Source organism: Electrona antarctica (genome assembly GCF_951216825.1).
Source record: "Electrona antarctica genome assembly, chromosome: 10".
Classification (NCBI taxonomy): domain Eukaryota; kingdom Metazoa; phylum Chordata; class Actinopteri; order Myctophiformes; family Myctophidae; genus Electrona; species Electrona antarctica.
In genome coordinates this window covers 35600806-35620775 of record NC_136791.1, presented here as the reverse complement: position 1 = coordinate 35620775, position 19970 = coordinate 35600806, and the positions used below count along the sequence as shown (strand labels likewise).

The following is a 19970-nucleotide window of genomic DNA, read 5'->3' as shown; positions in this document are numbered from 1 at the left end:
GTGCCACGTCTCTGTGTGTGTGTCTGCGTGCGTGCGTGTGTGTACGGCTGTAATGCACGTAACTCGAGAACCGCTTTTGCCCCACCGACTTCTAATTCGACACGTGTTCCACACCCCCACAGGGAGTGCAGTGCTCGGTATCGAGTCGGTCGGACCCACGGTTCTCCAGAACCACCACAAAAGGTTCTGCTCAGGCTCTGCCAGTGGGCCTAATCAGCCTAAATCCCCTCACCTGTGCAATTTCCAGCCTCTGCCTCAGCCAATTGATTGCCATGGCAACCCCACACCTGACAATTGATTACTTAACTTCAGTCAGTTTGCCCTCTTCAGACACAGGCAGACAGGCAGATACAACAGAGATCTCCATGTGGGACACAGACAGACGAGAGAGAGAGAGAAAAACTAAAACAAGCGAAGCAACCTAACTCTTGGCTGTGCAGTAATTATTATCATCTGACAGGTCAATAACAATTCAACAAAGGTTAAATAAATGTTTAATTGATTATGTACGGACATTTCCTAGACTTCATATGCTGCAGATTGTACTTATTTGTTGTCTCCATTTGTAGTTACTTACCTGTAATGGAAATAGGTTCAAGTACTCTCTGCCAGGCACTCAATATTTTTTCATTAACTGCTAAACCACTATTATTAATGTGCAAAATGTAGGTTGTAGGTTAACCCACAGGTAATGGAATGGTGCCATTGTAAGTTCAAGTTTCATTTGGCAAAGGATTATTAAATGAACACAAATAGAAGGTAATATTGAATTTTAATACGTTGATGATTATCATTTGTTCTGTAAGCCTGGTTCTGCTCTGCAACGGGGGAACAGCTGGCAGCCAAGAGTAAAAATGTGTTTTTCACCCTCGCGGGAAGAGCAGGTTTCTTGCAGAAGGACATTTCCTGTGGAAATGGCCCTGAGTGACAGTTGTGTAATAGGAGGAACGTACAGCTGAGTGTTGGCTACTGTTAACTAAAGCTACAGCCTTGTAAGCCCTGCAGGCACGCAGGCACGCAGGCACGCACGCACGCACGCACGCACGCAGGCAGGCAGGCAGGCAGGCAGGCAGGCAGGCACGCACGCACGCGCACACACACACACACACACGCATACACATACACATACTGTACACACACATACACACACGTAAGTCAGACCTCTGTCTGAATGCCTGCCTACCTGAACTGTACTGTATGTCTGGGGTCTCTCCCTCTTTCTCTCACTCTATATTTCTAATATTCTTCTCTTCCCATCATGCACACAAGGCTGTTCAATTTATAAGCAGTTTGAGGCAATTTAATTTAAAGTACACAATAGACATAGTGAGACAATCTGAAATGTTATTAAGTAGGGACAGCGGCACATTTTCTAGTGTCACCAGAAGGGATATCATATTTGGAATCTCTATTGGATTTTTTTTTTCTTCTTTTTTTTTTTTTACTGAACTTTGCCAAATCTTCAGTACCATGCTTCACTATGAATGATTTAGCGCCAGGCCTCTAAGAATGACAATATCTGTCTGTCCGTCCTTCTGTCGAACCCTTGTACCCCATTGGGTAAATGTCAATGCTAAAGACGATAAGAAGAGAGGAGTGATGAGAAAAAAAGGAGCTTGGAAGGAGAGACAATGTTATGGAGCAGGACAGGTGTGCGGACGAGCAAGCACAGAGAACGGTAAAAGAATGAGAGCAGAGGAAGAAAGATGTCTACAACACAACATCCAGAAGATATCTTGGGTGAAGTGAACATTTTGGCCTAAGCCTGGTGCTACTGTAAAGCTCAGGAAGTGAACATTTTGGCCTAAGCGTGGTGTTACTGTAAAGCTCAGGAAGTGAACATTTTGGCCTAAGCGTGGTGCTACTGTAAACCTCAGGAAGTGAACATTTTGGCCTATAAGCGTGGTGCTACTGTAAACCTCAGGAAGTGAACATTTTGGCCTATAAGCGTGGTGCTACTGTAAACCTCAGGAAGTGAACATTTTGGCCTATAAGCGTGGTGCTACTGTAAAGCTCATAGTGACCAAAACCATGGTAGGCTTCATCCTCTGGGGAGCATTAAGGTGCATAGGAAATTCTATAGCAATCAAGCAAGGACATAAATCAGCAGAGAAGAGATAAAGTTTAGAGAATCTGATTAAAAGTGAGATAGAAAGAGAGTTTGTAATAATTATGAAGCGAGAGGACAGGAATGAGCATAACAAACCTTGAATAATGGAACAGGGACACACTTGCACACAATCACACAAAAACACATTCATGGAATAGGCTATTACAAGCAGAACTAGCTACTGTAGCAGGGAGAGCGAGAGAGAGAAATAGATACACAAGTTCAGCAAGCACATCTGTGGCTTATGGAAATCACTCGTGTTCAAAGAAGGCATTCAACTTCTGCTGAAAATGTTACTTTCACTTGACGTTAAGTCGTTTGAGTCTAGTCTAGTCTACAGGAGACAACACCCTGGATGACTTTTGCCATATGTTTTGGTCCTTTTGTAGAGAGAGAGAGAGCGAGAGAGAGAGGGAGAGAGAGTTATAAAGGTAACTTTGCCAGGCTAGTTTCTCTGAAAACGTGACTTTTACTTTTCTTTTTCTCCATACCCATGCCTACCTCAGATCTCTGGTACATTTTGTAACACATGCTCCGGCATTGAATTGTATTTCTTTCATAAGAATCGAATGGCGCACTATGGAAGTCCTTTAATTTGTGCCAGTGAACTATTTTCTGAATGTCATGTTCACTTTATGAATACCAATTCAGCTCTTAACACACAGGAATGTCGGTGGAAAAGAAAATTCAATTTTGTCATAAATGCCGAGGGTCAAACAACAACCAAATAACAAAAGAAATGGAGCGGTGAACAAACAGCTTTAGAGCAACAAGGACAAAATAAAATAAGAACAGACTTCAGAGGGACACTCCATTATTATTTCTGAGGGAACATAACATCTGCAATGGGTGGCTTTGTGAAGATTCAACTTAAAATACAGAGAAATACACCCACATAGGAAGAGCGGAGAACAACAATGCCTCAGTCAGGCTGCCAACATAATAGTGAATGAGCCGCCTTGAGGTCGATTCAGTGCCACTGTGTTAAAAACAAATAAATCTATAGTGATGTATTGTAGAAAGTATACACACAATAAGCACAATGAGCAAAAAATATCCGGCTCTTTTGTTTTTTTCTGACAATGTTAAACCCTTGACATAATGTACAGTACCTTGAAACTGTTAGAAAACAAATCAATATTTGTATTGTGAGAAAACATTGTTCAGCACCGCATCACAGGGTATGTTGAGAAACTCACCAACGTTGTCTGTCTGTCTGTCTGTCTGTCTGTCTGTCTGTCTGTCTGTCTGTCTGTCTGTCTGTCTGTCTGTCTGTCCTTCTGCCACTCCGCCACAGCCCTGAACTGCTCAGGCCTGAGGTCGTGCACCGAGTGCCTGGGACAGGCCGAGTGTGGCTGGTGTGGGGACCCCAGCGACACAGGCAGGGGGGTCTGCATGGAGGGCTCCTATCGGGGGCCCATGAGGGCCACCCCACTGGGCGCCAGGGGCGGATCCCGGGAGCGGGAGAGGGACAGGCCGAGAGACATGGTGCTGGAGCCTGGTCTATGTTCATCTGAGAGAGGTTACAGCTGGGCCTACATCCAGTGCCCCGGTAAGAGAACAGCTCTCTACAGCTAGGGGTTCCCACATTACGCACAGCATACACATTATGAGTCAATCACTTAAAGGTATATTCAGTGATTTCACTTAATTCAAATATCACTTATTTTTTCTTATTTTTTGGATAATCCTCCCTACTATAAAGTGTGCTGACCATATAAGGAGTTCCTCCCTATCCCCAGTGAGCCCCTGGAGTCAAAAAACCCTAGTTTCGGTTTGGGTGGCAAAGCCTTCATCTAATCAGGATGAGAGGGGCCTTCCTCCAATCATGATTGAGTGGGGCGGGCCTTGGTGCACATGCTGTTGGTCTGTTGTACTTCCCCCACTGTAGAGCGCACATCTTGTTACCGGGGTGGACCGTTTTTTTTTCCAAATTACCCAAATCACTGAATGCTCCTTTAAGCCCTTTTAATAAAAGGCACGCACACATGCACAAAACTTACAAAATAATATTCCTCCCTAGAACACTATTTTCAGTTTGTAGTTTGATTTTAGTTTAACCGTTTTCAATCCCTGTACTGTACTTTATGTCACTCTGTTTATATCAGAACCCACAAATGAACACACACATGTTGCTCAAAATAAATGTGTAATTCTAAGTTAAGATTTTGTATATCTTTTAGCACACACACCAATGTACACTCTAACACATATTCACCGACCTGTGTGTGTGTGTGTGTGTGTGTGTGTGTGTGTGTGTGTGTGTGTGTGTGTGTGTGCGTGTGTGCGTGTGCGTGTGTGCGTGCGTGCGTGCGTGTCAGCATGCCAGTGTAACGGCCACAGCAGGTGTGTGAACAGCACCGTGTGTGAGCAGTGTGCGAACCTGACCGCCGGAACACACTGTCAGAGTTGCATGGCGGGATACTACGGCGACCCCACCAACGGAGGGAAGTGTAGCGGTGAGTCTCTCTCCATGTTTATTGTCACGAGACAAGCACTGTAACACCTGCAGTGTTAATGGAACTCAGAGTGTACACATGGAACCAAGAGACGCCCCGTAAAGTGTCCAATTTTGGTTCCATTCATGCACTCTCTGAGTCACAAATAGACAAATGTGGTTCTATTTCGTCCCTGCTGACCGCCAGAGGCGGTGCTTAAGCACTGAATACGTCCCTTCGCGCATGCGCAGTCGAGTATTTTATACCAACAATGTCAATTTTGACCCCGTGATGACCCGGAGTCGTCTATATCTTCCGGCAGTCACCAGGGGCTCAGTCCCTAATTTCTTCTCGCTCGCGCAAGTTCGACAAAGTTCTACAGCAGAATTGAACTGCACTATTACAGAACTATTTCTAGGTCGCTAGTAGTTTCGTGACCATTAGATTGGTCGGAGTAGCGACGCGTGTTCGCCCTCCAGGAACTGTGACCTAATACTACGTTTTCGAGTGGAGCTTGACTTCACACTTCTTCTTTTCACCGTGGGAACAAAGGTAAGCAAACAACCTCTGTTTAGCATAGGCTGCGTGCGCGCCGCTTCCCTGCCATACACACGGTTGCGTGCTATGAACGGTGACCTGAGCGTCCCGTTCAGCACAGGTTAAAGCTGAACGGATAGTCGTTCCTCTTTGCTAGCTTACGATGTTCAACCTCTGATTCCCATGAATGCTATGCTGCAGTGTTAGTGACGGCTAGCGTTAGCGCGGCCCGCTCCCAACACTGTGACACAATCGTCAGTCGACGCTATTTGTTTATTTTTCTGTTTATTAGCCCGTGTCTGCGACGCGACACGCTCCAGCACGGTGCAACTCAGTTTGACACTCATTCTGTGTAGTGTACTTACTTAAGACTTACTTTCTATATTAGACCATAGCCGTTTTTGTTTCTCGCCACGGCGTAACCTCGAGGTTACTTCCGTAACCAAGGTTCTTATAATTTAACTTGACTGATTCAGTCCGCACTTGTTTTCAATAGTGCACTTTAATTTCGGCTTACCCAACTGGTTGCCCCTTTATAGGTTATTGTTTCTTATATATATATATATATATACAACCTTCTAGTGCATTTACAGTACTAGCCTCTGTTAGCCTCTGTTTTAGCTGGCATAGGCGGCGTGCGCGCCCCCTCCCCCAGCTTAAGCGGCCTACAGCACAGCCAACAAGCCTCTGCTGGCACAGGCAGCGTCCGCGCTCCCTCCCTCCAGCATACGGCTCCACCCCTAGCGACCAGTAGCGTCCGCGCCCTGGGCTAGATACGACTGGTGCGGGTTACCATGGATGAATCCCACCACCACCTCTGCACCTCCTGCCAGGCTCCTCTGCGGCCAGAGGATGGGCATGACCTCTGCCCTGGGTGCCTTGGCCCCCAACATCTGAGGGAGGCACTCGGTGACAACCCGTGCATGAACTGCACCATCATGCCCCGGGAGGTGAGGGCAGCCAGATTGGCACAGGTGGAAATGGCCGAAGGCGAGCTCCCCCCATCGGGCCGGCTGCCTCGACGCCAGACCAGGGCTACCAAGCGTCAGTCCACCACACTTGCTACCTCGACCCTCGCTTCCAAGAGAAGGGCGGGGCCTGACCATAGGTTATCATCCAAGGTCGACCAGCTGTCTGCCGACCTGGCCCGAATGAGGGCCATACTCATGGCCCGTCAGCCCGAGATTCCTCCGGAGGACGCAGAAGTACCTACTCCTCCGATGCCACACCTGGTCCCTGAGGATCGGGACCATGACACTCTGTCCCTGGCGGCTTCAGCCACTGACTTCCACGACAATGAGGTGGATGGGACAGATGGGGCTTCCGAGGCCTCGGCGCATGGCTCTTACTCGTCAGCCCAGACCTGCCTGACTGAGACGGGGGACAGCTCCATGAGAGCCGTCCTGTACTTGGCTCTTGAACGTCAGGGCCTGGCTGGACCGCAGCAGGCGGGGTCAGCCCCGTCAAGCCGCTTCTTCAAGCACAAGCCAGCCCCCACTAACTTCACCGTTCCTCACTCAGAGGACTTTCTGAAGGAGCTACATACATGCTGGAGAGACTCAAAGGCTTGCTCTCGTCTCTCTAATGATGGGCGTACTCTTGCGGCCATGGACGACGCGGAAGGAGTCGGCCTGCATCGCATGCCGGCTGTAGAGCCTTGTATTGCATCCCTAGTCATCGACTCCGACGAGGTGCTAGGGCAGGATGCCAGGTGCCCCCGACCCCAGTGCAGGAACACCGACGACCTCCTCATAAGGGCTTATGACGCAGGAGCCCGTGCCGGGAGGATCTCTAACTCCCTGTCACACCTCATGCTTGCCCTCTCGGCTTCTCTGCAGGCGGACAACGAAAGTGCAGAGCCCGCAGAGCTCGCAGACTCCAACACCCTCTGTGACGCATCACTGGAGGCATTCGGCCTCATGTCACGAGAGCTTGGACGGATGATGTCCACCCTGGTTCAGGCGCGGCGCCAAGTCTGGCTCTCGCAGGCCAACCTGACCGAGAAAACCAGGGCAACCCTGCGTGGTCTCCCAGTGGTGCCGGGAACGATATTTGGCCCAGCTGCGCGGGAAGCGCTAGACCGCACAATCCGGGCCAGGGAGGACAAGGAGCAGCTGTCAAGCCTACGGCGACAGCGCATGCCTCCCCCAGATGGGCCTCCTAACAGGAGCAGAGGCCCCTCGGCCGCCACCCGAGCTCGCCTGCCACAGGCCCCCACCGGGGGCCAGCGCACGGCTCAGCGTACCGAACAGAGGCAGGGCCATAACCCTGGCCGGTCCTCCGTTAGGCAGTTTCGAGCCCCGGGCCGTGGCGGACCCCCCCCCAGGGCCCCTAGGGGCCGGGGGGGCAGACGCTGAGACCACGGGGCCGGCCGTCGGATACTTTACACCTCAGCAGCTCAGGTACTGGGCTGCTCAAGCTTCGGACCCGTGGGTGGTTGCCACCTTAACCCACGGGTACAAGCTCCAGTTCCGACGCCGGCCCCCCACAGCCGGCCGGGTCAGAATGACCACCATAGCCGACCCGGCAAAGGCCCTTGCCCTAGACCAGGAGCTGTCCACCCTCCTGGCCAAGGGCGCCATCGAAGCAGTAGACCCCCGGGAGCACCCCAGGGGGTTCTACTCGACATACTTTCTAGTGGGAAAAAAGACAGGCGGGCTTCGTCCCGTCTTAGACCTAAGGGTACTGAACACATTTATGAAGGTCATTCCGTTCCATATGCTGACCACAATAGAAGTCCTGCAATCCATCGCCCACGGGGAATGGTTCACATCAGTGGACCTAGAGGACGCATACTTTCATGTCCCCATTGCTCGGCAACACCGCCAGTTCCTGCGGTTTGCCTATCGAGACCGCCACTGGCAGTTCAGAGTCCTGCCGTTCGGGCTCTCCCTCTCCCCGAGAGTATTCACAAGGTGTGTGGCAGCGGCGCTGGCGCCTCTCCAGTCGCAGGGCGTCAAGATCCTCCCATATCTCGACGACTGGCTGATTTGCGCGCCATCCCAGGCGCAGGTAGCCGAGGACACAGCACGTCTCCTGTCCCACGCAGCCCGGCTGGGTCTCAAGGTAAATGCGGAAAAGAGTTGCCTGACCCCATCCCAAACCACAACGTTTATTGGTCTGGCTTTACACACCATAACGATGAAAGCATGTCCGTCCTCCCGCCGGGTGGACGACATTTTAAAGTTTCTTCCCATGTTTCGGAGAGGCAGTCGGCTGTCGTTTGTCACATTCCTCTGCCTCTTGGGAAAACTGACGTCCGTGGTGGCCGTTGTCCCCCTGGGTTTGCTGCGGTTGCGCCCCCTGCAGAGGTGGCTGAACAGCTTTCATTTGGATGCCGAGCGGCACAGACACAGGAAAATAACAGTGTCACGACAGTGTCTACTCGCCCTAGCCCCATGGAGAGACAGGGCGTACCTGTCGAGGGGGGTCCCTATGCGGTCCATTCCCTCTCGCAGGGAGATCGTCACCACCGACGCCTGCCCCCTGGGCTGGGGTGCGGTGTGGCAGAGCAGGACAGCTCGCGACCAGTGGTCTGCGGAAGACCGCCTAGACCACATAAACGTGCTGGAGCTGCGGGCGGTGCACCTGGCCCTACAACACTTCCTGCCATATCTGAGAGGCAGGCACATCCTCATACGGTCAGACAACACATCAACCGTATACCACATCAACCATCAGGGCGGAACCAAGTCTGCACGACTGCTAGAGGTGTCCACAGACCTGCTGACGTGGGCGGCCCCCCGTCTCACCAGCCTACGGGCGGTGCACATACCAGGGGAGCGGAACCACCTTGCGGACTTCCTCTCCCGCCAGAAGCCCCCGTCAGGGGAATGGCGCCTCCATCCGGATGTGGTGCACACCATCTGGGCCCGCTTCGGGAGAGCACAGGTGGACCTCCTCGCCTCAGAGGAGTCAACCCACTGCCCCCGCTGGTTCTCCCTAGTGGAAACCGACAGTCCTCTGGGCCTGGACGCACTGTCGCACCCTTGGCCACAAGAGCTGCTATATGCATTCCCACCACTTCCTCTGGTACGCATGATCCTCCAGAGGGTCGTTCAGGAGGGTCACACCATCCTGCTGGTGGCCCCCTTTTGGCCAGGGAGGACATGGTTCCCCCTGCTCCACAGCCTCTGCCACGGAGCGCCTTGGCGCCTTCCCGACAGGAGGGACCTATTGTCACAGCTGGGAGGCCGGATCTGGCACCCATGCCCACAACGCCTCCAGCTGTGCGTCTGGCTGCTCAGGGGCCGGAGCCACCGCTGAGCAGCCCGGTGAGGCACACAATACTGAACGCCAGAGCGCCGTCCACCAGGCTACAGTATGACAACAGGTGGAAGCTGTTTTCCAGCTGGTGCAGGGATCTGGGCGAAGACCCAGTACACTGCCCAGTACCCACGATCCTGGAGTTCCTGCAATCCCTACTAGGTAAGGGCCGATCTCCCTCTACCTTGAAAGTTTACGTGGCAGCAATATCCTGCCGCCACGTTACAATTAAGGACCGCACGGTAGGGAGCCACAACCTGGTGTCCCTCTTCCTGAGAGGTGCTCAGAGGTTGCATCCCCCGAGAGCTCCGAGAGCTCCGTCATGGGACCTTAACCGGGTATTGGACGCCCTGTGCGGGCCTCCCTTCGAACCCCTGGCACAGGCGGAGTTGAAGTGGGCGTCGTGCAAGACATCTTTCCTCCTGGCCATTACATCGGCAAAGCGCGTCAGTGAGCTGCACGCCCTGTCAGTCAGTGAGACATGTCTGAGGTGGAACGCAGACGGCTCAGGGGTCACGCTGTGGCCAAACATAGCATTCCTCCCAAAGGTGCTGTCGCAGCCTCACCTCAACCAGCCTATCAGGCTGGCCCGATTTAACCCCCCACCTGGGGAGGTTACAGACAAACTGGAGCTGTTGTGCCCAGTCCGGGCCCTGAGAGCCTACATTGGTGCTACTGCACGCATCAGGCGGGCAGAGCAGCTATTCCTCTGCCATAATGGTGTGAACAAAGGCGGCGCTCTCTCAAAGCAGCGCCTGTCCCACTGGATTGTGGACACAATCAGCCACGCCTATGAGGTAAGTAACCTTCCCGTACCATCGGGTGTACGGTGCCACTCTACAAGGAGCATTTCCACATCATGGGCTGCCATGAGAGGGGTGCCCTTGGAGGACATTTGTGCCGCCGCCTCATGGGCTTCGGCAGGCACTTTCTCAAGGTACTACAGGGTGAATGTTGCCACTCCACACCCATTGGACGTGGTCCTCTTCCCCGAATCCTCCGGTTCTACTCTTTGAGGTTTGTAATCAGGATTCCTCGTGACTTTGCTGGTATAAGTCATTCAGTGCTTAAGCACCGCCTCTGGCGGTCAGCAGGGACGAAATAGAACGTAAGTTACGTATGTAACTATGGTTCTATGAGTCCCGAATGACCGCCAGAGCACTCTTGTCACTCAGAATCCTCGTGTGCTCGCGAGAAGATTCTGTAGGGACTGAGCCCCTGGTGACTGCCGGAAGATATAGACGACTCCGGGTCATCACGGGGTCAAAATTGACATTGTTGGTATAAAATACTCGACTGCGCATGCGCGAAGGGACGTATTCAGTGCTTAAGCACCGCCTCTGGCGGTCATTCGGGACTCATAGAACCATAGTTACATACGTAACTTACGATTTAACATACATTTTCCATTTTCAGCATTGCGGATGTTCGCATTGTAATGTACACACTGACACACTGCTCGCCTTCTATAGTATATATAATTATATAAATATGGAAATGGTCGTATGAGAATAAACCACAGCGAAAAATATTTCCCACACCTGAAAGCTGTCATTTAGAAGGGTGCAGTATGTGAAAGTGGCCTGGTGGAGGCAGTGTTTAAAAAGCCGTGGGGGGGTTATGCTCTGTCAAGGCTCTTCTGTACAAAAGGAACGGGGCCACTGGCATGTGGGGAGACTGCCTACATCGAATGAGACGAGTGGAGCGCTATATATGTGTAGCACAGGACAGGCCTGTGATATGCAGAGGTCCCATAGCCCTTCCCCTCATGTTGTGTTATTTCCAGTGAATAGAAAATAGCTAGCGTTCTCCCACAGGAAACACCGCGTGAGAGAGATTTGTATGTGCGTAGGACGTATAGCCAGCCCCACACACACACACACACACACACACACACACACACACACACACACACAGTGAAATGCAGACACAAACAGCAGACACTCGTAGCAAACCCTGGACCCGCACATGTCAAAACAAGGTGACACACGGGGGGAAAAAATCACAACGCGCGTGCGCAGACTGCCATGCACGCTTGCTGACACACTAACAAACGATCACGCATATACTGGCGCATAATGACACAGTCAAATACACAAAGTATGCACACACACACACACACACACACACACACACACACACACACATGAAGGGGGTTTGAAAGGGAGGTTGAGTGAGTGAGTGAGTGTGCTGGAGAGTAGAGCAGCAGGAGGACCAGTAACATCGCTCTCAGGGTGACAGATGTGCGTTTTGGCTTGGCGGTGGCGTGACATTAAATCGCTCTTAATCATTTTCTTATTTCCTGAGTTGACTGGTGCCTCAGTGCCCAGCACAGACCTGATAGATGTATACACACCTCTACAATACTTCCCCACTCTTTCTTTCTTTCTTTCTCTTTCTTTCTCTTTCTTTCTCTTTCTCTTTCTTTCTTTCTTTCTTTCTTTCTTTCTTTCTTTCTTTCTTTCTTTAATATTTGTGTCCCTCACTCTCTCTCTCTCTCTCTCTCTCTCTCTCTCTCTCTCTCTCTCTCTCTCTCTCTCTCTCTGTCTCTGTCTCTGTCTCTCTCTCTCCCCCCGTTGTATTACCCAAATCTTTCTTCCTCAGTGTTTTGTCTTAGTCTTCTCTCCACTCATGCTCCAGCTGCTCTAATGTATTAGTGATTAGAGTGGAGTGAGCGACGGAGCCGTGCCATTCAGCCACACCTCCACGCCGCTCCTTTATTGGCCGGACTGGCCACAGACTCATACTCATCCATCCATATGACCATCTATCCTTCCCTCGCTATTCCCAATACCCATAAATCCTTGATCCACTCCTCCCCCCTCTCCCTCTCTGTGACGTGTGGAGCGTTTAGCCTTCGTAACACTAGAAAGACAGACAGCTACCTTTTTCTCCACTGGGGAGGGGAGGAGGGGAGCGCGGGAGAAGAAAGAGCATGGGAGAGAGAGAGGGACAGAAGGGGCAGACGGAGCAGACGGAGAAAGAAGGAGATGTAACCATGATTCGGAGGGCCGTGCAAAGGTTAATAAGGGATGGAAAGGACAGTTGTCCTTGAACAGAGAGATGATGGAGAGATTGAGAAAGAGAGGGAGAGGTGGAGGAGGAGAGAAATAGACACAGAGGACGGAGAGGGGAGACTGTCCCTACGTCCCTGTGTCAGATGATTAGCCGTCCTTGTCAAGGTGCGCGCGTGCGCTCGTGTGTGTGTGTGTGTGTGTGCGTGTGTGCACGCACATGCATGTGTGCGTGCATGCTATAACAAACACTATATCAATGGTTACTAACAGAAGTATAACAAAAGAGAATCACTTTACTGCAGCTTTAACTGAGCATTGATGAACACAGAGTTTCACACAGTTAGCACATTCACTCCTTGGACTTGGTAATCATAGGATTGACAGTATAAAAACCAGAGAATCGGACACACAGTAGTTCCCAAAACCCCACCATACTGTATGTTTTATATTAATCCAGGTGACAGGTCCCACAATGCAAGACACAGTTTCACACTGTGCTGATATCGTTTTTTAAAGATGAATCCTTAAGACAACCTGATGAAGGTACTGTATAATAGACTGCAACGTTGTCATTCCCATCAAACGTCTTAGTTTTGCATTTGAAGACAGTGAGCAGGAGTTTTTCCTCTTAGTAAGAATGGCACATATAGAAAACAAAGTTGCTAAAGTCTTACTTCTTAAGTCTCACTTCCAGTCACGTCTGGATGATTAAGAACAGGAGAGATTAAAGGAGAAATGCGCTGTACTTCTTGGTTCAAATGAGTTAATCCTGTTAGAGCCTATAAAACAGTCTTTGGTTAATGCTTGCTCTTCTCTCTTGCAGCCAAAACATCCAACAAGACAGCCAGGTTGTCAATCGTTAGTGTCAAGTGGAAACCTCGTACAGTATGTCCAAAACGGTTACCGTTCAGGAAATAGAACGTACAGTTTCTGAAATACTGACAATAGCCGATCTACAAGCTCACAATGCACCGCAATGCGATGTGCCGTGAGCTTGTAGATCTGCATTTTCCATCCGCATTATCTGAAGGAAAACAAAACATGGAAATATGGACATGGTTTCTGGCGACAAAATGCTTTGGGGATGCAAACAGAAAATACAATAAAACAATATGAAGAGACTGTCAGGGGAAAATCCTCAGTATTAATTTAACTGTTTGTACACAAGTTAACACAGACTGCGTAGTAAGTGCTGTGTTGTCTTTATCTCCAATTATGTGCTTGTTTATATTAAAAGTTGATTGTTTTTTTGCTAATAACATTGAATGAAACATCCACCTGAAATGTTAATGTATTGAGACCCCACTCAGTTTCACCACTAGTCTACTGCTGCATCCATCTCATTGCTTACTGTTTGAGCACCACCCCTCAACTACTCCCTAGTGTACAAGGGCTGAGATTCACTTTCATTCATTCACTTTACATTCTCTTGTAGTTACAGTGCTTGAAATAAAAATAAAAATCAATTACCCGCTTAGATGCTTGACATACTGTACTTGCATGGTGGATTTATACACTTGGAGGAGGAATACTATTTGTGAGCTTAACCACAGGAACCCTAGCCCCCCTCTTCCTCTATTGTCTAACTTTAACTTTGTTATTTTGTTATTATGTATTAACTTTGTTAATACATAATAACCAGTAAGACGCCCTGAGGGCGAGAAGCGAGCTTGGCGAGGTCGCGTACACACATCCGCCTAGGTGACAGCAGACTGCTGGGCGAGTGCTGTCACTAGGGCATGGGGGGTCAGATCAACATATCGGAATGAATTCTGTACTGGCCATGTAGCGTGTATAGAGTGTACAGGGTTTGATGAGGTCTGGCCATATATGGAGTGTGTCTTGAGTGTACAGGGTTTGATGAGGTCAGATCAACATATGTAATGTCAGAACAGGTCAGCTCCAAATATAGAGATCTAAGGGTGACAGCGGGGGCAGTGTATTGAGTGTACAGGGTTTGATGAGGGCCCAGGTAGGGCCGGAACTTAATTTTCGGGCCTGTTGAGAACTCTAGTTTTCGCTGGCTGCCGGGCACGGCTGCACTAATAACTTTGGGGCAGGCTAGAGTCTAGAGTTTGAATGGACAGGTATCAGTCAAAAGGGAGACATCGAAGAGGAAGGACGGGTGGGGAAGGATCAACATACAGTATGGAATGTCAGAACAGGTCAGCTCCATATGGAGATCTAAGGGTTTGAGGTTTGAGGTCAGATGTAGAGTTGCTGGCCGGCTCCATATATGCAGATCTAGGTGATGATCCAGTCTTCTCCATGTATGGCTATCCAGGGTTTGATGAGGTCAGTGTCGTGATCTTCATATATGGAGACGGCCATATATGGAGCGTGTCATGAGGCGTGACGGACTGATGGCCATATATGGTGGCGTGACGGTACGACGGACGGACTGACAGGTTTTGCAGGTTTTCATAGTAATCTGCGACCTACAGGGGACCTACGGGGGTCCTTTTATATTTCTTTTGGTGGTTCCTTTTTCTTCTCATCTCCATTCGCTATTATTTCGCTGTCCTCTGCTTCACCTCTTTCCACTTGATAACAGCTCTGTTCAAATCTCAGGGAGTGCCAATCTCTGAAATTACGTTTGTGTTTTACGCCGTAAATTTTTTTTCCCCCCTTTTTTTTAACTGGTTAGATCCTTGTTATTGTAATGGGGTCTTAATGCAGTCTTAATGCGTTTCAGTGAATACGCCACTACTGTATGCATGGCGGAAAGTACATTTATTTAAGTATTGTACTTTAGTCCAATTTTGAGGTATTTGTACTTTACTTGAGCATTTCCAAATTCCAGTACTTTTACTTCTACTCCACTACATCTCAGAGGAAAATATTGTACCTTTGGTTTCTAGTTTTTAACCTTTTTAACTAGTTTATTTTTCTAATAAAATAATAAAATTGTTTTTATTTTTCTGTTCTTTGAGTACCTTGAAAAGCGCTATTTAAATGTATGTATGTATTATTACTTTTACTCCACTACATTTATTTGAAAACTTTAGTCACTAGCTATAGATTATTATTACACAACACAGTACACAATACAGTAACCACTTTAGCCCAATATACATTTTAGCCATTTTAATCATCCATATAGAATACCTACAAAATAAGTAATTGCAACATACTTTGGATGAGAAAACATTTTGATTAACATCTCCCCAGCTAAATGGATTGAACAGTGAAAATACTACTGACTGTTGAAACACTGACTCTTGGCTTCATATTGGATAGACGTTTCCTAGTAAATGAAAAGAGGCAGGTTTCTCATCACCGTCAGTTTACTGTGGTCTCAGAGAGAATAGGAAAGGCTTTTCTCCAAATGGGCCTTCAAGACAACAACCTCTACTTTGTGTTATTACTTCTGTTGCACGGTATCATTCTACCACAGAGAGCGCCGTGACCAAAAGCTTTATTGCTTTTATAAATGTTGCATGATCTACTTTACTAGTGCCCTATCTCTCTAGCTCTCATTCTCTCCTTCATATCCGCTCTGTATCTCTCTTATTGTTTTCCCTGAATAATGAAGGCAGGGAGTGTGTGTGTGTGTGTGTGTGTGTGTGTGTGTGTGTGTGTGTGTGTGTGTGTGTGTGTGTGTGTGTGTGTGTGTGTGTGTGTGTGTGTGTGTGTGTGTGTGTGTGTGTGTGTGTGTGTGTGTGTGTGTGTGTGTGTGTGTGTGTGTGTGTGTGTGAGCGAGCGAGCGAGCGTGCACGTGCGTACTGTCGCATCGATTCAAGTCACTTTAGGTTCATTGAAAATGAACCTACATGGTCACGGCTTGTCAATGTTGAAAGTCATGTAGTGCACATGGTCATTTCTTTCGCTGACTGATGTCTCAACCATATATAATTGCATTTTGCAACCTTGTACAGTTGTACCAAGCAATGATGAAGGAAATAATTGTTTTGCCTATCGTTGACATTTTTGTCTTTAATGTCAACTAAAATGATGGAGCTTACAAAAAAATAACATTTCACCTAACTTCTCTTACACCTACACCTGTGAACCTGTCATGTGACAATAAAGTAGATTCAGATTCTGAAGCTATTTATGGTTGTTGTTGAAGCTTGGAAGAAAGGTGTTAATTGTGTCAGAGTGTGGAGAGCAAACTCAGTCACTCCTTGACATATTTGCGTTTATAGGGCTGGCCTGCTGCCGCCGTGGTCTCACTAGACAACAGAACAAGCAAGTGCACAAAGCCATAGAGACGTTGTCGTACACACACTATTTATTTGCCAAGCAGCCCTTTGGTTTATTCTGCAGATCTGCCACAAATGGCTGTTACGCCTCGAGCCAAGGAGCAATGACAAAGTCAGCCGCAGTAGTGGTGATGAGATGACGATGAAGAGAATAATGATCGTGAGCTATACAGTTGGGTGCCATCGATATTGTCCCTTATCATTTGACCCATTTAGGCCTGACCTCAAAATTAAAAAAAATCCTTCTAAATCCTCCAGTTTTCTGAAATAAATATTTTCACGATTTAAAAAGAATAGCAGACCTACAAGCTCGTAGCGCGCCACTCGGTGGCGCGCTATGAGCTTGTAGATCTGCTATTTTTCAATAGCTAAATTATAACATGTTTAAAACACCAAAAGGGGTTCCCGCCCAAAATGGGTTAACTGTCCTTTTGCGCAGATCACGCAAACCTCAGCAAAAAGAAAAGCACAATATCGATGGCCTCCAACTGTACTATCTGAGGTGCCAATAAATTGATTCCGATCTTGTTGCTTTGTCAGAGTACCTGTCAGCTGGGAGGAAAGGTGTGTTCATTGACATGGTGATGCGTGGGGAGTCTGGGGACATGGTGCTGATTGTGAGAGAATTATGCAAGCGTTATCTACAGGCGCGACAGTTAGCGTGCTAATATTAGGACGTGTTAATGCTACTCATGTCACTCACTTAATGGTGAGAGGCTCGGCTGTTTTAAGAATGGTAGTTTGATTACATTGATCCGAATCATTTACAGGAGGCTATGTAATTTGACCAGGGTTGTGCTTTCATTTCACATTTCCAAGCAAACCAAAACAAGGAGTTATAACCATAGAGTATTAAAAGGGTAGAGACTGAACCGGAGTGATAGACCCCCCCCCCCCCCCTCCCGCTATTTATTTCAGTGGAAGTTGCTCAGTGGCGTTTTGAAGCACCCGGAAGAACCATCTACTTCGCTCAATGTTAAACCCCAGTCGTCTACTTCGCTCAATGTTAAAGCCCAGCTGTACAGGGTTTCCTCGTCATAACTCCACGGGTCCGCCTGCACTCCCCACTCTTACCACTAGGGCCGAGCGTCTCAACGTTGGAGAGCCTCACTGGGGGCTTGGTTATAACGAGTTTGCTGTGTGGCCTCAGGTTGTCATAACAACTTTGCAATATGTTTATATACGTTTATATGTAACGCCTCTGCTTTTTTATTGTCGCTTTCCTAATCAGTCTGTTGGTTTAAAGTTACTTTTAATTGACTTCTGATTGGCCAAGACAACTTTAACGCTAAATAAACTAATCATGCACTTACGCACATACTAGCACAGATGTAATTACGTGTACACACAGGTTTGCAACCTTTGCAGTCACACAACAAATATATTTACATGCATATAATTATGCACACACGCACGCACGCACGTACACACACTCCACATGTGTTACTTCCTCTGAAGATATTGTAAAATGCTAGGAAGAATATTGCTATGAGGACTGTCAGACTGATCTTGTACTTTTAACCTTGGTGGAGAAATGGAGGGCGGAGCGAGCTTGTCATCAAAAGGCCTGTACTTTCACTTCTTAGAGACTGAGGACAACATGGAGGCATCACACATTTATTTATTGTCAAATACATTTTTATTACGAACAGGTTATAAATGATAATTGTATTTCTTGTGAAGAAAACACTTCTGAAGAGCAGGAATTTCAGTAGACACTCAGACATTGTGGTGACAGACTCTGTAGCCCGTAGTGGTGTAAATGCTGTAGATGGATGTTAGATAGATTGGTAGACAGACAGTTAGCGTGAAAGAGGTAGAAAGAGAGAGAAGAAAGAGGAGCAAATTGGAAAGTGCTTCTCCCATTCAGTTGTGTGAGGAGATTACATATGTTTGATTAAATACAATTAATACAGGGGGAGTGGGTGGGAGGGGGGGGGGGGGGGGGGGTTGCAGCAGTGTAGAGGGGAAATAATTGAAATGGTAGTCATTTCAAATATTAAATTGCTACATGGAGTACTTACAACAACAGTGTCTGCCATGTAATCTGACTTAGGCCTTTGTCCACATATTTCCAATCAGTTTATCCTTTAGTCCAAGTGGCCGTTTGTGTCAAATGTCATGAAGTTCCATTGAGGCGTTCCCAAGGTATTGGATTCACAAGGTATTGGATTCACAATGTTGGGACGCACGGTACGCACCGTTCATACAGACGGACGGACGGAGAACACCCCGACAACATAAAGCCTTTGGCCATGGCTGTCTGCCGGCAGAGGCATTACAATAAACCCACAGACCTACACCATGGCTGGTTTATATACGGTATATGTAATACGTGTAGGTTGTTTTTAGGGGCCATCTAATTTTCAGTAATCACTTGCCCAATTTCTCCAAACGCCTCTGCTTTTTTATTCTCGCTTTCCTAATCACTCTGTTGGTTTAAAGTTACTTTTAATTGACTTCTGATTGGTCAAGACAACTTTAACTCTAAATAAACTCATCATGGTACATTCTCAGTTATTCCCGGCCTTGTGTTGTGACTAAACTGAAAAAGCAATACAAATGTTGAATCATAAAAAAAATAAACTAATTATGCATTTACGCAAATACTAGCACAGATGTAACGCACGCACGCACGGCGCACGCACGCACGGACACATACTCCACATGCGTTACTTCCTCTGAAGATATCGTAAAATGCTAGGAAGAATATTGCTATGAGGACTGTCAGACTGATCTTGTACTTTTAACCTTGGTGGAGAAATGGAGTCATTTCAAATATTAAATTGCTACATTTCAACAACAGTGTCTGTCTGCCATGTAATCTGACTTAGGCCTTTGTCCACATATTTCTAATCAGTTTATCCTTTAGTCCAAGTGGCCGTTTGTGCCAAATGTCATGAAGTTCCATTGAGGCGTTCCCAAGGTATTGGATTCACAATGTTGGGACGGACGGTACGCACCGTTCATACAGACGGACGGAGAACACCCCGAAAACATAAAGCCTTTGGCCATGGCTGTCTGCCGGCAGAGGTATAACAATAAACCCACAGACCTACACCATGGCTGTCTGCCGGCAGAGGTATAACAATAAACCCACAGACCTACACCATGGCTGTCTGCCGGCAGAGGTATAACAATAAACCCACAGACCTACACCATGGCTGTCTGCCGGCAGAGGCATACCAATAAACCCACAGACCTACACCATGGCTGTCTGCCGGCAGAGGCATAACAATAAACCCACAGACCTACACCATGGCGTGGGAACCCCTTTTGGTGTTTTAAACATTATGTTATAATTTAGCTATTGAAAAATAGCAGATCTACAAGCTCATAGCTTGTAGGTCTGCTATTTTTGAAAAATCGTGAAAATATTTATTTCAGAAAACTGGAG

General features: G+C 48.0%; 1 protein-coding gene across 1 annotated transcript in view; it reads left to right on the top strand.

Moving 5' to 3' along the window:
* atrnl1a (attractin-like 1a) overlaps nucleotides 1–19970 on the top strand; it is a gene marked incomplete at its 3' end in the record, with an annotated part of 286121 nt that overhangs the window by 132583 nt on the left and 133568 nt on the right. Inside the window, exons 19-20 of the mRNA XM_079511913.1 lie at nucleotides 3408–3662; nucleotides 4432–4569. Coding sequence (XP_079368039.1) covers nucleotides 3408–3662; nucleotides 4432–4569 — 393 coding nt within the window. The remainder of the gene's footprint in view (nucleotides 1–3407; nucleotides 3663–4431; nucleotides 4570–19970) is intronic.